The sequence below is a fragment of the Lupinus angustifolius genome, chromosome LG03 (genome assembly GCF_001865875.1).
Source record: "Lupinus angustifolius cultivar Tanjil chromosome LG03, LupAngTanjil_v1.0, whole genome shotgun sequence".
NCBI lineage: Eukaryota > Viridiplantae > Streptophyta > Magnoliopsida > Fabales > Fabaceae > Lupinus > Lupinus angustifolius.
In genome coordinates, this window is record NC_032011.1 from 24,846,445 (window position 1) to 24,864,864 (window position 18,420).

Below are 18,420 nucleotides of genomic sequence, written 5' to 3' on the forward strand. Positions count from 1 at the left end.
TGTTCAGATATGATATAGGACAATAGATGAAGATCTATGTTACAAGAGTATTCAGTTTTAACACCTCCATTATAATCTAAATCAATCCATTTGAAACCAACCATTTTACACAACCCGAATTTTTGTCCGCAGAACGAAATAATTAACTGGATGCAAACCTTTTGAAAAGCAGTATTTTCATCAAAATTACTAGAACAAATGTGCAAAAAATGAAAAAGCAATACGAGATTGGTTGATAATTCTTTACAAACACATATTAAATAAACTCACCTACTAGAATTTTTATTTCTCTGGAAGTGTTTTCTTTGTGAAAATAAAAATGGTACTTTTCCAAAAAAACTCTGCTAGTATTTTAGTACTGTTAAGTTACAGGTGTATCTCTAACTATCTTCAACATATCATCCCTCTGTAAGCTAAGAAATATATCTAAAAACTCAGATCAGCATATATCATCCCTTAGTAAGCCTCTTGAGAAAAGACATCCTTTGAAGTTAAGGAATATATCTAAAGTCCTCCCCCACTGGGATGTCAAATATTATCAATCAGCTAGAACTGTTATTATTTTTCTACAGGAGAAGAAAAATGCTGCTGCACTGAGCAATAGAAAATGTCTTTAGGTATCCTAAGTTGTCAATAGAAATGCATTAACCTGTTTTTATCCAATCCAAAATGCCCGGAAATATTCACCCTAATAACAATCCATCAGAATCCTGCAAATATAAAATCATCAGTGTCCAATGATGTTTTATATAAATATGTAAACCGACGAAGGTTGATGACCAATTTGGATTACAAAGAATTGTATCTGCTTGTTTGGATTTGGATTTAATAGAGTGAGATTATCATTAATAAATCAGAATTGGATGGAGAAAGATATCCACCAGAATCTCTAGAGTGAGATTGTCTTTAAAGCGGCCAAGTAAGGGTCTATACACTTCATCAATTCAATGGTGGATAGACCTCTATTTGCTAACCTTAGAGACAAACTCGCTTTAGATGACCCATATCCCGCCTATTTAAGCCCAAATACAAAGTCGAAGAGTTACCTAAATCAGTTTGGTAACACTTAAGATTGAGAATGGAAATTATAGGCATAACTTTCTCTTTCAAATTTTAATTTAGAAGACATCTTCGAATGTTTCACCCTTATTTTCAAGAGGACAGTAGGTTGGATGATCTTTAGTATCTAGAAGTACCTGTACAGGCGATGGCTTAAACCTTGAACTCCTCAAGATGCATCCATTTTGTTGAAGACCATTTATTTCCTCTGATAACAGGGCAACCACCTGGAAACAAAGAAAAACTAATTAACCTTTCCAATCATAACTTCCCTGGCAAGAAGAGAAATTGCAAGTACAAAATGAAATGTTGGACATAGCTTTAAATTGCCATTGGAAAAAGAAAAAAGGACAGAGTGGCATGGCAAGAACATTCCTAACATAATGACTATAGTCCATATATGTGTGCATAAAATTTCCCCACACTGCCGAAAAGAGCAAGCGTTTAGAAAATTAAAAACAGCAGGAGTAAATATATGAACCAATCTGAACATGAATGCAGGAAGATGATGATAAAACAGCAATAAAGTGAAGAACTAGTTGTCCAAGTTGATTACTACTCATAGGATAGAATAAGAAGATACTTAGTACGCCTACAAAAAAAAGATACTTAGTACTAACAACTGATATTTTCCTTCGACGGAGTAGGTACAGTAAAAAGAAGATAACAAGACAAAATTTGCTACCAGCTATTAGCCAGAATCAGAAGAAAATACCCATCCCCCTCCAAGTCCCATCATTTTCCTATATAACATCCTCCTGCCCAACCTCTCTGCATAGTGTTAGCTTGAACAGCTAAAATTGGGAGATATTTAGAAAATTAAACTAATTTGTGACAACAAAGCTGGCTGCTTTACATATTGCTTCTAAAGCATTTTCTTTCACGAATGAACCAAAGATGAAGAGGTTGCGTGGCATTTTTTGTCAATGAAAAGGTTGTGCAAAATCATGACTAGCTTTGTCAATTCCCATGAACAACAAGCTGTCATATTACTAAGGTCCATGGAGGGTTTCGGGTTGATTTTATTTGTAACAAGCTTGATACATATGACATACAAGCGCAGGCACGAGGGGCGTGTTGAAATTAAACATGTGTTTAGCACGAAGCTTTAGCCATCACCAAGTCATAAAGTTGACTAAGCAGATTACTAGAAATTCTAATTTCTAATGACGGGAATTAGTGTCTGTAACTAGTGTTTGAATTTATGGCTGGCATATGCAAATCTGTATAAAACCAGATTATTTGTGTTGACAAAATTTCAACATAACCTCTCCTAGCTCACTACTAACCATGTAAACTAGAAGGGTCTAGTGTGGCATCTGGCCTCATGCTCCAAAACAGCAGAGCATCACCCATTTTTGGTTTAACTGAGAGACCCTTTCTGGCACATTCTGACAAATCATTCCACCATGGCACAGAACTAAAATTTGCCTTTGCAGCAGGAAATACAGTCTCACCACCTTCTTCAACATCTGAACTGCATAAGTAGTAGAAAAAATTGAAGGTAGCTATTAAGTTTCTAAACAAAATCCATCAAAAAGCACAATGAAAAATCATAATTTTGAAAGAGTGAGCTTACAGGTACATAAGAACAGTAGCAACACGTTGGCCTCCATTCTTAGTGTTGAACTCATCAACAAAGTAATCATAGTGAGGCTCATATTTCTGCCCAACTTCATAGTGAAGAACCTGAAGTCCTTCACCATTCTCTGAATATTTTGAAGTTAATCCTTAGTACCTCAGAAAATATAGAAGTATTCACTCATGCCCATTGATAGGAAGTGCTATTAGAGAACATAAAATATTAAACAAATACAAAAGTTTTAAGCTACTTAAGCATTGATGTATTACAAAATGGTAGCTGCCAGTGCCATTAGAATAGACTTGCAGTTTTGCAGGGCCATGTCGAAATCCCAACATGACCTCCCATATGATTTCCCCTTCCCATTATGGAAGGACCTTATACCTATCCCCACAATGTCAAAGACCTTTTATGGGAACCAAAAAAGAATTTATCAATAAAAAATCAAAAATTTATTTGTATAAATCATTGAGAATATCCCAAATACTCCTGTACTGTTGTGACTCAATTGAACACTACCGTTTTTATTTTGAACCCAACTCCTTTATCATGCAATCAGCTTGACTATAAGCTACAAAAAACAAACGACCTCTCACAGAATGAGTGAATGATCACATAACAGATAACGAAATCCAAAGTAGAAAATCCCTGCATAATGCATTAATGTTCTCACAAGAAATTGAGGCTATTTTATGAAAGTAGTAGACAAGAAAGAAATTATTTAAAAAAATACAAACATATTATATTCCATCAAATTTAAATTAATGGGCTTGATCAAGCAAGAAATAATCCCACTATCCCAGCAACTTACAACACTCTAAAATGTTGTTTAACTACTATTTTCAAATGCACAGATTAGGTGTCTTGTGGTGCTGTGTTAACTTTTCCTTGAGACATTAAAATATACTCGTCAAAATAACAAAATAGGCCAGCTACATTCTATAATTTTTGTTTGAATTGCTAAAGTAATGTAGGTAGCTGAAAACATTAGAATCCAATAGCCTAATCTCAAACATCATTCTATATGGGGAAAATATTTGGAAGAACTTTTCTAAAAATTCTATTTCGTCTCAGTGGAAGACAAAAGCAAAGAGATAAACAGGTAGACATAGATACTTCACAAGAACTCCTACCTACTGGTATGAAGGTAAAGTCCGCAATTCTTTTTTCTATCTTCTGGATTATTTTGTCCTTTCCTCTCTTCAGAAACATTCCTGAACTAGTTCGAACCCTGCAAGTAGGGGATGTTAGAATCTTACAATAGTCGGAATGGAACCTTTATGAAAACATGGTACAAAGGCAAACCTGCTCTCCGTACTCTTTCCAGTCTTGCTATCCACTACACTTGATTTCACCATATGAGGTTTGGCAAGGCTGATCAAGTACTCACATTCTTCTTTTGACTGTTTAAAATGATAGACAAAAATAACATTGTCAAACTATATATTTTTCAACAGTTAACTAATAAAAGAATCTAAATATTTAAAGCAAGATCTCTAACTCAACCATTTGACTCATTCAAGTACATCAAAGTTTGGGATATTCCATGTATGAATGAATACTTTGATTTTATTTTATTTATATCACAAATTACTCAGAAGCACTTTGATCTTAATATAATTCAGTTTATCAATGAGCCTAGCCTAGGTTACAGAATTTCAAACGCAATTGAATGATTTTCCTTGACTTAGATGCCGCAGAAGCACTCGATTTTACACATGGGAAGCATAATCATGCATAAAACTTGTAAGGTACAAAAATTCTCAATCTCAATTGTTCAAAAAACTTAGCAAGCTAGAAATCACAGGTTGCATAAAAAAAACATCTATCTATTCAGCATAATAATTCACATAGACAATAATTTGTATTGATCTTCAAAACAAACAAAAACACAAATCAGGAAATGCAGCTAAGTAATCAGATCACGAAATCTCACCAAAAAATTGTGATAAACGAAAGCTCTTGGCTCCCAGGACAGAACTTCAGTCCATTGCTTCTGTTTTTCTACCAAACCTTCATCACTTTGAAAGCAACAATTACGAAAGATTAATCAAACACATTTTTAGTTCGAGAAAACACGAGTGCAAAATCCAGGTAAATTCAAATCAAAATCAAACAGAATTTTAAACCTTAGTTACCTTTCAGAGATGGTTTTGCGCCGGAAGGCACTGAGATCTGCGACGGAAGAATCGTCAGAGATAGTAGGAAGATAAACGATTCCGAGAGAAAGGAGCAACATAAGGATAAGTGTGAGGATGGAAAACGTGATCAAAACCAGCGTAAATGTTGACAATTTCTTCCCCAGTGATCGTGCATGGGTATACTTTCCTTTCGCCATGGTTGAAATGAGGTTGAATTGAAATGAGATTGAAATGAAATGAGGTTGAATTGAAATGAGGTTGAAATGAAATGAGGTTGAATTGAAATGGATCCAAACCCTAAACGACAAGCCACCGGTTTTGCTCACTCCTCTTCAGTATTCATTGACTCCACTCTACTCTCTACGTACTAAAATATTTCACCGCGTCTTGCTCTGTTTAAGTATCTTTGTTTTCTTGAGAAAAAAATGTATTTGTTTTCCCTTTTTTTAAAATTCATAATATTACTCCGTTTTTCCGTAAGATCGTAAAGAACTATACACAATCATGGTATTATTTATCTTTCATTTAGATTATTTTTTCTAAAATTTTAAATATAATTGAAAATGAATGGTAGATAATATAGTGACGATGTAAAAAACTTTTACGTTGTCAGGGTATATATCTTTTTCTCTTTCTGTACACCTTTTATACTTAATCAAACTAAATTGAAAGGCTATGATCTAGTGATAAAATATTTGCTACATATGTATGATAAAAAAGTAATAGTTTAATTATTGTGAGCGACATTTGTTTAACAGAAGAAACATTTACTTTTATATTTTTTGTATTTGTCTCTATAATATATCAAAATTTATTTAACTTAATCACATTAATTACTTTTATTTAAAAGCCTCTACCATGATAATCAGTATAATATGTATATATATATAGATTAAGAATAATTTATGTAGATATAAAAAAAATGATATTTTATATAATTTCACTAGGGTAAGAGTGTATTTCACTCTTTTCTATATAATGGCATGCCAAGTGTATAATAACCCGATGGAGTTACATTTTTTTATTGTTACACGGTAAGGTGGTAACCTTAGCACTCTCTTTAAGGAAGCAAAACATAATAATAATTCTTATTGTAACCTTAGCACTCTCTGGTTTATTTTATTGCAACATATAAATCCGTTTAGAGCACAAAGTAACATATCACGTGTAAATAAAATAAGAATTTGTGATGAATGTTATTTTTCTTGTAACACGAGAATTTATATGTTGATTTTGTAAAAGAATACAGTATTATGCATTAACCCAATTTATGTAACAACCCGTGTTAATGTATTATTTTATCATCCTCATTTCTAACCAAACCACCATAGAATAGAAAATATACATATCCCATTCTGCTTGCTCACAAAACCCAACATTTTAATAGGATATGACAAACTATATGAAGATATCCAACTATAGGGGAAAAAATAACAATCAACTAAGAGGGGGTGTTTCAAATTAACAACTTCAGTACAATCTCATTTCTGTGAACATTTCTTAATCATGATATTCATATATTTGTACCATCAAGCTTTGTCAAAACTCAAAACCAAAATCCGATCTTCATTCCTTTTTCTCTATCCATATGACCGCTGTTCATTAACAGTATTGGCATTTGCACATAAATAATTTCAGAATAAACTAGAAGGAAAATCACTTGCAAACAGACATGAGTAACGAAATTATAAAGCAAGCTATCTTAACACTGGTAATTGTCATCAAATTTCGTTTGTTTTCTTTTCTTTTTCTACCTCAATTGAAAACTTGTATATAAGACTATCACACTACTATCACCCATTCCTACATGCTGGGATAAGATAAAGCATGAAAATTTGCACAATACATTTAAAAATGACTGTTATTAAGTCATAAGTCTCCCGTTCTTGTTCTCAATCTCAAGCGAGGACTTGAACATAAGACTATCATCCCCTCATCCACACTGTAACAAGATAAAGCATGAAAATTGCATCAATACATTCAGTAATGACTATGTGATCATCAGCTTCTTGATAAAACCAAGTCACTTCATCAACAATACAAGCACATAGAGATGTACTAAAACATCTAACACTTTGATCACATAACAATTACATAGCATAATCGGAGGAAAATGTTAGACAAACTATGGAACCTTGTAATAATTGAAAAGTACAATAAGCAAAATGCTAGAATTGGAAAAAAACACTAAAAAATCATGTGTTGAGAGAGGAAGGATCCAGTTTCACCCAAATGATTAACAACAGATTCATAACAGTAGGTGAAGAAGGCATGTGTTTACCATAGCCAGATATCCAGCAACACTAGAGTTGGTGCGCTAATATTTCTGTATAATAGGTCCTTGCTTTTTTTATTTACTAACAGGTCCTTATCTTAACCTATCAAGTGTACAACAATAATCAAGTCTCAATCACACTAGGTAGAATCAGCTTCATGGATCAAACGACTTCGTATTATTCTATCATAATTCATGTTCATTAACATAGTATCAGTATCTAAGTTTCTTAAATTGTTTCGCCTATGGTCTTTCTTGTTCTTGGTCTGACTCTAAAAATTAGACTAACCTCCATATGATCTACTCCCCTTGCTAGGTTTTCCAAACCGGTAATTTTATATATTATGATATATATGCATCATTCAAGATTCATTTATATTACATATACACCTTTTACATATACATCTTTTTCTCAATTTTATAACTAAGAAATTCATATTCGCAATTCACAATAAACCAATTAACTTAAATAATAATAATAATAATAATAAACAAAAAAGCTCCATTACCTTAATCAGATTATTATCGCATAACAACAATCAATATAAAATCAACGTTGACCACCACCGCCACGTTCCTTCTGAAGCTGTTCCTTCTGCTTCTCCACAACCTTATCAATAGTCGATTCCAAAGCCTCACGGCCTCCAATAACCAACCGTGTTACAATTTCCGGATCAGTTTCAAACCTTGCTTCTTCAAACTCTCTACGCGCGTTTTCTCTAAGAAGGTCACGCCATAGAACTCCATTTGAATCTGGCCATGTGAAGAACCGAGAGGCACGAATTATATCACGGTAGAGACTCAGTGCTTCTCTTCGAGTGCTAGTGAGTTTTCTTCGATTCAATAACTCTTGTTCATCTTCGTCAAGGGAATTTACCTTTTTGTCCTTCTTCTCTAAATGTCTCTCTAGAAGCTCGTCTATTGTGTCTGGACCTTCGTGCAAATGGCGTTGCTGAAAGTACACGCGCTTTGCAGCGATTGATTTGAATCTGATGCGTAAGGCCATGGTTGAAGCTCTACGCTCATTTCTTCTTCCGAAATTCAAGTATTCTCTCTGTCCCTCTCGTGTTTATGTGAGTTCGGTCATTTGGTGTGAATTGCACTTATGGGCCTTGTTGAGCCCAGTTTATTGTTGTATTTTAGCCCTGGCCCACAGTTATTCTCTATGCTAGTGTTTTTTTGTAATTGCAAGGAGAGAAAAGAAAAACTATAATACCCACAAGGGAAATCAAACTCAAGGATGTTAAGAGCTATTAGAGGTGCTAAATTCTAGACTATGGAGCCGAAACTCGTGTGTGAAATTAGTCGAATTGCTGTAAAGTCTATGATAGACATATAGTCCCTTTTTCGTCTAGTATGTAGCCTATCGTATGACACCCTCACCAAAGTCATGGATCGCATGATCTTCACTAAGCAAGGGTCACCACCGTAGGGTCGAGACACAAACTTGGGTTGGGCCTCCGACTCGGAGGTATAGGCAGAGGGAGTAATGGGGGGAGTGGGGTTGGGCACCATTTGGGGGGTGTGGGGGATGGCCCTCGCATGGGGGTGCGGGGCGTGTTTGTGTCTTGCAACAATCTGAAATGAACGGTTCACCATGTTGTGAGCCAATGACATATTTCATTAATAATGGTTGAGATTGATATATATATATGAATAGAAATATCTTGAGTAAAAATTTACATCACTTCTAAACAATCAGATTCAAGGATAACATGACAGTGTTTTAAGTTATAAACCAATGTGAAACAATATTTTATAGCCAACAATTAAGTTAAAATGGAAGACTCTATCCTAAAATTGACTAAACATCCTAAAAGTTATTGACCTTTATGATTACCCACTAATGAAATGTTGATCAACTAAACAACTCCTATCAACATCAAGGTTTATTTTAAAATTTATAAATGCTTAAAGTTTTGCACGAAATTTCTTTCTGTAGTTACTTGTTTTAAGGTCACATTGTTAATAGTTCCTCACTAACGTTTAGTAGTATAAAGTTTCACTGGATTCGCAAGATCGAGAATTTGATTCTTAAATGCGACACTTATTAAGAGAAACAGTCACAAACCCCAAAAAATTTAATTCCTTACCTATAAAAATTAAAGAGATACCCCTAAGAATACCAAAAACATCAGAGGACCCTCATAAAACATAATATTTTAATTAGGCAGTAAATATTTCACTAGAGATATTTTGACATAAATACTTCTGTAAAAAACGTAATTATAAAGACCTAATTACAATCGTCTCAAACTATAGATCTCCTCGAACTATTATCCAACCTAAAAATCACTTGACCGGAAGCTTTCTAACCCATTTTCACACAGCGCCGCCAATAAACCACTCACATTAAGTTAAACCTTCCAGTTTCAATCTCAACTAAAATCCATCATGGCCTTCATCATCTCAAAGCTACGTTTGCACCACTCTCTCTTACCACACACTTTCAAACTCTACTCTTCTACTTCATCTTTACTTTCAGAACCTCTTCTCCAACATGACTTAAACCACACTAATCTATCAACCCTAGAAGAAACAAACATAGTTGAAAAATTCCACTCCCTCATTAAAGACCACTATAGCAAAAACCCTAACCCGGACCTTAACCCTACCCCACCCACCCCGAACCTTATTATACCCGATCTCTCTATAGAATTCGCGAAGATCTCCACCGTTCATTTACTCACACCCTCAATCGCACGAAGGGTTATAGAGAAATGCGGTGGGGTCCACCATGGAATACCGTTTCACCAATCACTCGGGTTTTTCAACTGGGCCACTACTCTCGACGGGTTCCCTTTGTCGCCTGAGCCCTACAATGAGATAATCGACCTCGCCGGAAAGCTCAGGCACTTCGAATTGGCATGGCATTTGATCGATTTGATGAAATCTCGTGGCGTTGGGATTACCATTGACACGTTCTCTATCCTCGTCCGGCGATACGTGAGAGCTGGACTTGCTGCTGAGGCAGTTCACGCGTTTAATCGAATGGAGGAATATGGTTGTAAGCCTGATAAGGTTGCATTTTCAATTGTGATCAGTATGTTGTGTAAGAAGAGGAGAGCGAGTGAGGCGCAATCGTTTTTCGATAGCCTTAAGGATAAGTTTGAGCCGGATGTTATAGTGTACACTAGCTTGGTTCATGGTTGGTGTCGCGCTGGTGATATATCGAAGGCTGAGGAGGTATTCAGGGATATGAAGGTGGCAGGAATCAAGCCTAATGTTTATACTTATAGCATTGTGATTGACTCGCTGTGTCGGTGTGGTCAGATTAGTCGCGCACATGATGTTTTTGCGGAGATGATAGATTCGGGTTGTGATCCGAATGTGGTTACTTTTAATAGTCTAATGAGGGTTCATGTGAAGGCTAAGAAGACTGAAAAGGTTTTGCAGGTTTTTAATCAGATGAAGAGGCTCGGTTGTGATCCTGATACAATTAGCTATAATTTTCTAATTGAGTGTCATTGTAGAGATGGGAATCTCGACGAAGCTGTGAAGGTTCTCAATTTGATGGTTCTGAAAGGGGTTGATCCTAATGTGTCCACTTTCAATTCAATTTATGGACGCATTGCTAATTTACATGACGTTAATGGCGCTCATCGGATGTATGCTAAAATGAAGGAACTGAAGTGTCAGCCTAATACACTGACGTATAATATATTGATGAGAATGTTTGCTGACTCTAAATCAACTGATATGGTTCTGAAATTAAAGAAGGAAATGGACGAGAATCAAGTTGAACCTAATGTGAATACTTATCGAATTTTGATTATGTTGTATTGTGCAATGGGGCACTGGAACAATGCCTACAAGTTAATGAAGGAGATGGTAGTGGAGAAAGGCCTAAATCCAAATCTATCAGTTTATGAAATGGTTCTAGAGCTGCTGAGGAATGCAGGACAGCTTAAAATGCACGAGGAGTTGGTGGATAAGATGGTTGCAAGGGGATTTGTCTCTCGCCCGTTGTAGACGAAGAATATGAGCTGAATAAGATACGTCCAAATAGGACTATAAAAAGATGGTATTATTTGACTGTGCAATAGTTGAAGCAAAAATTTTAAGCCTTTTTTCTTATATTTAGAGGCTCCAATTCTTATCAATGTTTGTTAGGTGCTAAAGGTCTTGGATATTTTTTTAATTTGATTAAATTTTGATGGCCATGATATACTTTGATTTGCTGGAACTCTAGGTGCTATTCTTGAAAGAAAATGTTACAAATGTTGTTTGATGTAGTTCACTGGCCCTGCAATTAAGGGGCACTAGTATCCTTTTTGGGTATTCAATAATGCACTTGTTCTCTAATTGCAAGTTTGTGAAACTTATAAGGTGTCAAATCAATATGGGGAATCCATAACTGTGACTCTGAGTTTTCAATTTTTGTTTCCTCAGTCATTACATCTACCGAGGCTGAGCCACGACACAACAGTGATGTTATTGCTTAGTGACCAAGATGGAAACAACATCTCCGCTTGTGGGGTAAGACATATACTCTCCCCAAACCACACTAGGTGAGAGTTTCGTACATTGGACCGTCCTTTACTCATTATCTCTACTACCCCTGCTATTTATTTTCTCATAGTGCTAAATTTTGGTTTAGAAGCTATAGGAAGTTGGACTGAAAGAAAAATGTATACCGTCAAGTTTTGGTGTGTTCCAACAAGATTGATATATCTTGCATAGGTGTAGGTAATGTTATCAGTGTGATGTGAACTAGTCCACCAACCTTTGATAGTAATTGACAAATGATTGTATGAAGATGATGTCCAATGTTCTCTTCATGTCCCTGTTTGCCTAGAAAATGTTTCATATTTCTAGTATGGTGATTTGGAGTAGATGTGAAGCTTGAGTTCTCTGTTTTTCTGGGATACTGCATCTGTATTTTTTCTTGCTGTTTATAATTTCTTATTATGGTGATTTGGATTTATCTATTAGTACAGAAACTGTGAATTTAATACTATGAAGTTTGCAATGTCTCAAACCAATTTACATTTTTAAAGAAGCAATTTTCCCAAATGAAATTGTGCAAAACAATGTAAATCTCACATTGGATAAGGAATCTTGTGTGGCGATGCATTATTCAATTCCTGATCCTTGTTTTATGATTCTATCATTTTAATCTATTGGTAGTCTTTCTCTTGTTGATCTTCAGTGGATTCTGGGTTTAAGCAGCTTAAAAGTTTTAGTTCTTTAAGAGGGAGCCCTCTTATGTCCATATCTGTTGTCCCACCTTTTGTATTACTTTATGTGTCCTGAGCTGTAATTGATTGAAAGAAATGTATCGAAGTTAAAAGTTTAATTATTAAGTATTTTTCTGATCAATAATAACTCATGACACATAGGTTGAGTTGTACAAATTGTGGGACAAAAGATACGTTTATGCAGCTCTTCCATCAAAATGAATCAACAACACTAAACTTAACCCACCATGAGGTGGCAATCAAATGATGTTTGTCTTAACAAAATTTAAGTAGTTAGTTCATTGATTAGTTATTCACAGTGTTGTGAAAACTGAAAAGCTCACTAGACCATGTAGAATTCCATTATTCACACGTGGAGTTAAGGATATTCAAACCCACATTATATGACATGTTTTGCAAGGATATGCACGTGCTCAACTGGCAGAGATATAAATTGTTAGTAAGAATATAATAAGGAAACTTAAAATTAAGTTGTATAACTACAATTTTTCTTGATAATACTAAGTAGTAAGTACAAACTAAATATAGATATATATCACAAAAGATTTTAAACAATATCTTAACACGTTTAATATCACATTAAAATAAATTTTAAATACTTAGTGTCAACAACCAGTAATATAAATCTGGTTTCACACATTTCAAATCCACGTTTATGTAATGTAGTGACACACTCTAGTTGTCTTATTTTACCAAGCTATTTTGGTCATCGTTATCTTGTTTTATTGTAGAAAACTCACATCACATTTATGTTCAGTGGTTGGATCTAAACAACTCAGGAAAAGTCCAGCAAATTGAGTACATAAGAGCGGCTTTGTTATATATTTATGAAGAGAATAAGAATCCCGTCTTATAAGGATATAAGTTATCTCTTCTAACCATTATAATCATAATATATGTCATATTTAATTATTTTCTATAAAAATATTTCTAGAACTAAACAAAATCGTACACATATTATATTATTACTGGCCAACTGAGATAAGTTATCTCCATACGTTATTTTCATTGAAAATTATTTATATTCTTATCTAATAAGCATACAAATCTTCTTTAATAAGTATTTATTTGACTTGCAATTATTGGAGAAAGATAGACGCGTTTCTTTCCCGTGTCACACAGTTTTTATTTGACCAAACCATTTCTTCATTTCCAACCACTCTTGACAAAATCAAATAATACCTTAACTTATTATAACCCTTTCTTAACATGTGGTAGTTTCATCCTCTAACCTTCATAAAAAACTCAAACTATATAAATATATTCCAACCCCATCATCATAATTCATAACATACAAAAATATCATATACTTCAACCTTCAAATACCTAAAAAATCATACTCCAACCCCTTCTCAAAAAACTTTTCTTTGTTTCATGGAGAAACAGCTTAAGCTAAAAAACAAAATCTTGAAGGTTCTACCAAAAGCAGTAGCAGCAATGAGATTCCAAAACCCTCCATTTAGTCCAAGCAGGATTCACAAATCAAGATCAGAAAACACAAGGAATAAGGGTTTTTCAGGCTCTATGATTCCACATGAAACTAGAAAAAAACCCAACCGTGGGAGCAATAATGACATTGATTATCAAGAACCCACTTCACCAAAAATCTCATGCATGGGACAAATCAAACACGATAAGAAAAGGGTTGAGAAAGCGAAGACAAAAGAGATAGAGGTAAAGAAGAATGTGTCCACGTTTAAAAAGATGTTATTCTATGCAGCAAAACCAAAATCTATTTCTTCAGCTAAACTAGATTGTAATAAGAATATGGTTGTGGAAAGAGTAACAAGTATGAGTCATATGAAGCGTTTTAAAAGTGGACGTGACATTTTTGCTGATTTTGATTGGAAGGATCAGGTGGTGCCACATGAAATAGATTGTTGCTGTTCTGATGAAGATAGAGTTGATGATGAAGGAAAAGTTGAAGGGTTTATAATCCCTTTCTCTGCACCCATTTTGATTAGTTGTAGTAGTGGCAATGGTGGTTACTATGGTGAAGGTGTGATTGATTTGAAGCCAAGAAAAGAGATTAATCTATGGAAAAGAAGAACAATGGCACAACCAAAACCACTTCAATTTGAGTCATTGAAATGAAGATTTGTCTCAGTTTATTTGTTTGTTTGTTGTATCAATTAGATGTGGATAAATTAATTGCTACATATTGTTACAGGGTCGCATTTCATGTGTATATAATATATGGTACATCACTTCATATTGTCTCCACATTCATAATTCTAGTTGATTTTGTTTTAGCATATCCATTTCTTTTTTTTCTTTTTTTTGTAAGAGTCAACGATTAAATATGAATATTAGATGATGTCAAATAGTATATAAAATTTTAATATTCTGCTTGAAAGAAAAGTGGGCCAATCTTGAACTGTCTGAAATAGGATTTCAATTCTATGGGCTTGGTTAAATTACTTATAGGTCATGAAGGGTTCGAACATAATAAGCTCAGACAAGAATTTAACATGTATCACTTCGAGTCTTATTAAGGAATAACATCATACCGACTACAATGTTTTAAAAGTGAAAATCAGTGTTTAATTACGCTAAATTTATATCAAAACTAAACGTATGATGGACGAGAAGGTGGACATTATTATATCATTGGAAACTAACATCATTTTTATTTATGAAATTAATTACAAAATATGCAGTTTATGTAACAGAAAAAACACTAAATAGTTCAATCCATAGGATTTGTGAGTCGTGACTCTCATGTTTGTAGCTCTTGTACCTAATGCTTTGAGTATGTAACCTTGGCTACCCTAAATGTATTTACGATTATTTTAAAGTGGAATGGAAAACCCGGGATTATAGAAGCACGTTGCTGTATACCCAATATCAATTTAACATTACATTTATTTGCATATGGAAAAGTCAATTATATCTATAAGTTTTTATTGTTTCAAAAAATATTTTTAATATACTTCTTGCATTTGATAAATGGTTAACTTTCGCGTGTTACATTTTTGTATTACTAAGGATATCTTATCATCCAGTGAGTAATGAAATAATCCTTTCGAAATGTCATAAAAATCATATCCTTAATTTTTTGGTCTTTTTGGAATCTAGCGGGGTTAACATATATTGATTAAATAGTGTGTATGTTTGATGAAAAAAATTCATAACCAAAGGGTGGAACGAGAAGGGTGCATCACATGATCACGTTGAGGAATAGGCTACTCCTATGATAATCACAGTATTTATTTTCTCTTAGCAAAGAGTGAAAATCATGTTGGGCTTCTTATCCACTCCACCCCTAAATTGGGTTATGCAAAAAACACCATCCACTAATGTTTAGGTACTCTTCGGATGAAATAACTACCATCTTAGATAAATCGTACAAATTACAAGTTCTGACTAAATTTTGTATAGAAAAAATTATGCAAAATAGGATACTATTGATGGTAATATACACTTGAAAAAGCCATTAGGCTAACCTATTAGAGAACATATAAGCCTTCGGACAAAATAGAAAGCGCCAAGTATTCATTCACATTGGGTCTAAAAATGTTAACAACATGCTTGCTCCTTTCTTTTCCGTAATGGTTTCTCACTAATTTAAATGTGACAGCATTTTTTCTAAAAGGAAACACTGGGATGATGTAAAAATAATAAACAAAAAAAAAGTTGTTCACTTCAATCCACACGACCCATTTTGATTAAGAAAAAAAGGTGTGGTGCACAACATTTGCTGAATATCTTGCCGTTTGATTTGTATGTACAGCGTAGCTTTTACCTTTTGAGTACAGAAAAGGAACTCATAAAATAGAATATATATATATAGAGAGAGAGAGAGAGTATAATATGATTGTATATTGCTATGACATTGATGTTATAATGTATAGTAAATAATAAAACGTTGAGTATGAATATATTAATGATACGGCTTTAGTTTTAAAGAAACATAGCTAGTGTCACGGGAACAAGATAAGAGGGGCTAAAAAAAGCATAGACAGGTCCAGAGTAAACTTAAATGACGTCGTATTTGTGGCCTTTCAGAAGCAAAAAACCAGGTATAGCGTGACAAGAGTAAAACCATATAAAAAAAGCAACACAACATGCTTCAAAAGGCCAGATTCAGGGGACAACAATTATCAGTTCTTAATATTGTCTCATTTTATATTTTAGACCAATCAGAATACTACATTTCATTTTTAATTTTTTTATTTTTATAAATTGACAATATTTGATTGATCCAGGACAGAAAACTAGTGATCGATGATATATTTTATCTCTGTCCAGATTCAGAGCCTGAAAAGCTATCAAACATAACCACGTTACGGTACAACGCTACAACCAGTGTAAAGTTAAGCACTAGTGGTGGCCACCTAATGTAGCATCTAACATGTGTACAACTTTTTTCACACCTCATTTTTTAACTTTTACTATTATTATACGGTCCAAAAGTAGACCCATTCATTAAGCAATTAATCTATCACATTATATCTCGTCAGATCCGTGAGGATTCCTTCTCCTTCATCCGTAAATTTTGTGAATCAATCGACCCACTAGTATTAAAGGAAGCGATTTCTATTTCTCTTTCTCCAATTTAAACACCTAACAACATCTATTACCCCGTAAATTGTGCATATACCTTAAAAGAAAAAATATTTTTAAGTTAAAAAATTAATTATTTTTCTGATGAATTAGAGTTAATATTATAGTGACACAATTTATAAGACATGATATGTGTACCATTTAAATACAGGAAATGAAAAAAAATCCTCATTCCCCACCATCCATTATAACCATAATAAATATCATGCCATTCATTCCCATCAAAATATCATTTATCCTAAGTAATAAATTCCGCTAAAATAAATGCAAAATGAAGAAACTGGCATCCTCAAAAACCAATACAACGATTACCCAGCAGAAGCAGCAGCAAAATTTAAAATAGACGAAATTACATTAAGTTCATAGTAATGATAATAATAAGTTAAATCCAAAGTAAAATTAAAATATATAAAAAAAATGAGATTGAGTAACCGAAGCAGAGGTAACTGAATGTTGTAACGTTACCTGAGTTTATGATGAATGAGGCTTTTTGCAAAGGATCATGTGCATAGGAGAGAAAATACCGGTTTCACCCCCACGAGTTAAATGATCAGCAGTGTGAAACAACATTTCATGAACATCAACGGTTCCTTTTGGTGCGATTCCCAATGCAGCTAGAATTGTAACCACAATGTGGTTCCTCCAATAAGCGACTCGACCCATCTTCAACCGGCTCCACCATGGTTGAGCCGGTGGTTTAGCCAGATCTTTCTCTTTAACCACTTCGAACCCAACCTTCTTTGCTGACTCAGCAATATCATCGTAGCTTCTTAGCCCTGGTAAAGCGTCACCTCTTTCTATTCCCTGAATGACTGCCACGTGTTCCGCATTATCACAATTGTACTTGTCTGTCGTCACCCACTCGTAAGAAACGTAAAGAGAACCTGGCTTCAAAACCCTAAATATCTCAGCGTATACCTCTTCGAGCTTCGGCGCGTGACATGTGGCTTCGATTGAGTACGCGCCGTCGAAGCTGTTATCCGCGAACGGCATCTCCAGGAAGTTTCCACACACGACCTCACAGAGCGCGTCGAGACCTGCTTTTTTGTTGTGTAATTTCGCTCTGTTTACTTGGTACTCGTTGATCGTGATTCCCACCACGTTTGCGCGCGAGTGGGATGCGATTGCACGCATGGGACCACCAACGCCGCAACCTACGTCCAGGATCTTGTGTCCAGGTTTAGCTTCGATCAGATCGACGGCCATCTCCTCGTGGAGGCGCGTGGCGTCACGGTGGGATTTCCCAGGGATGGAAGGGGAGAAATGGAAGGACTGGCCCCAACCCCACTCGTAGATGTCGGTAACGAGGTTGTAGAAGGTGTCGACGAAATCGGGAACTTTCTCGGCGGTTTCGATCTCCTTAGGGCGGCGGAAGAAGGACCAGTAGCTGTTGTAGTTGTCACGGACTTTCTCGGCGGAGATGGAGCCGCCGGAGAGATCAGTGGCGCGTTTTCCTTTCTGTTCGGCGGGGCCGAGAATACAGACGAACCAGTAGAGGCCGCCGGCGATGAGAGCGCCGGTGCAGAAGAGAGAGAGAGAGTCCATTATCAGAAAAGGTGTGAAGTGAATAGAGAATAGAGAATAGAGAGAAGAGAG

General features: G+C 35.0%; 5 protein-coding genes across 5 annotated transcripts; 2 read left to right on the forward strand and 3 right to left on the reverse strand.

Moving 5' to 3' along the window:
• On the reverse strand, nt 498-5,143 carry LOC109343974 (probable prolyl 4-hydroxylase 3). Its single transcript, XM_019582523.1, has 9 exons — nt 5,057-5,143; nt 4,780-5,013; nt 4,578-4,662; nt 3,947-4,044; nt 3,775-3,872; nt 2,639-2,768; nt 2,349-2,536; nt 1,197-1,286; nt 498-710 (listed from the first exon to the last, which is right to left on the reverse strand). The coding sequence occupies exons 2-8, from the start codon at nt 4,977-4,979 to the stop codon at nt 1,213-1,215; spliced, it is 873 nt and encodes a 290-aa protein (XP_019438068.1). The 5' UTR covers nt 4,980-5,013; nt 5,057-5,143; the 3' UTR covers nt 498-710; nt 1,197-1,212.
• LOC109343978 lies at nt 6,142-8,124 on the reverse strand. The gene is made up of 2 exons (XM_019582529.1): nt 7,567-8,124; nt 6,142-6,724 (listed from the first exon to the last, which is right to left on the reverse strand). The coding sequence occupies exon 1, from the start codon at nt 8,061-8,063 to the stop codon at nt 7,608-7,610; it is 456 nt and encodes a 151-aa protein (XP_019438074.1). The 5' UTR covers nt 8,064-8,124; the 3' UTR covers nt 6,142-6,724; nt 7,567-7,607.
• LOC109343972 (pentatricopeptide repeat-containing protein At1g20300, mitochondrial) lies at nt 9,328-11,083 on the forward strand. Its single transcript, XM_019582522.1, has one exon. The coding sequence runs from the start codon at nt 9,452-9,454 to the stop codon at nt 11,027-11,029; it is 1,578 nt and encodes a 525-aa protein (XP_019438067.1). The 5' UTR covers nt 9,328-9,451; the 3' UTR covers nt 11,030-11,083.
• LOC109343981 (uncharacterized protein At1g76070-like) lies at nt 13,549-14,481 on the forward strand. Its single transcript, XM_019582532.1, has one exon. The coding sequence runs from the start codon at nt 13,633-13,635 to the stop codon at nt 14,350-14,352; it is 720 nt and encodes a 239-aa protein (XP_019438077.1). The 5' UTR covers nt 13,549-13,632; the 3' UTR covers nt 14,353-14,481.
• On the reverse strand, nt 17,040-18,420 carry LOC109343982 (24-methylenesterol C-methyltransferase 2). The gene has a single exon (XM_019582533.1). It carries the CDS (start codon nt 18,367-18,369, stop codon nt 17,296-17,298), a length of 1,074 nt encoding a protein of 357 aa, XP_019438078.1. The 5' UTR covers nt 18,370-18,420; the 3' UTR covers nt 17,040-17,295.

Bases quoted from the DNA above. Each gene is read 5' to 3' on its own strand.
- LOC109343974 (XM_019582523.1), bottom strand. From the start codon at position 4,979: ATGGCGAAAGGAAAGTATACCCATGCACGATCACTGGGGAAGAAATTG. The intron at 4,045-4,577 runs GTGAGATTTCGT...CATTTTAAACAG, and splicing joins TCGTTTATCACAATTTTTTG to TCAAAAGAAGAATGTGAGTA. The intron at 2,769-3,774 runs GTAGGAGTTCTT...CAAAATATTCAG, and splicing joins CTTTACCTTCATACCAGTAG to AGAATGGTGAAGGACTTCAG.
- LOC109343978 (XM_019582529.1), bottom strand. From the start codon at position 8,063: ATGGCCTTACGCATCAGATTCAAATCAATCGCTGCAAAGCGCGTGTAC.
- LOC109343972 (XM_019582522.1), top strand. From the start codon at position 9,452: ATGGCCTTCATCATCTCAAAGCTACGTTTGCACCACTCTCTCTTACCA.
- LOC109343981 (XM_019582532.1), top strand. From the start codon at position 13,633: ATGGAGAAACAGCTTAAGCTAAAAAACAAAATCTTGAAGGTTCTACCA.
- LOC109343982 (XM_019582533.1), bottom strand. From the start codon at position 18,369: ATGGACTCTCTCTCTCTCTTCTGCACCGGCGCTCTCATCGCCGGCGGC.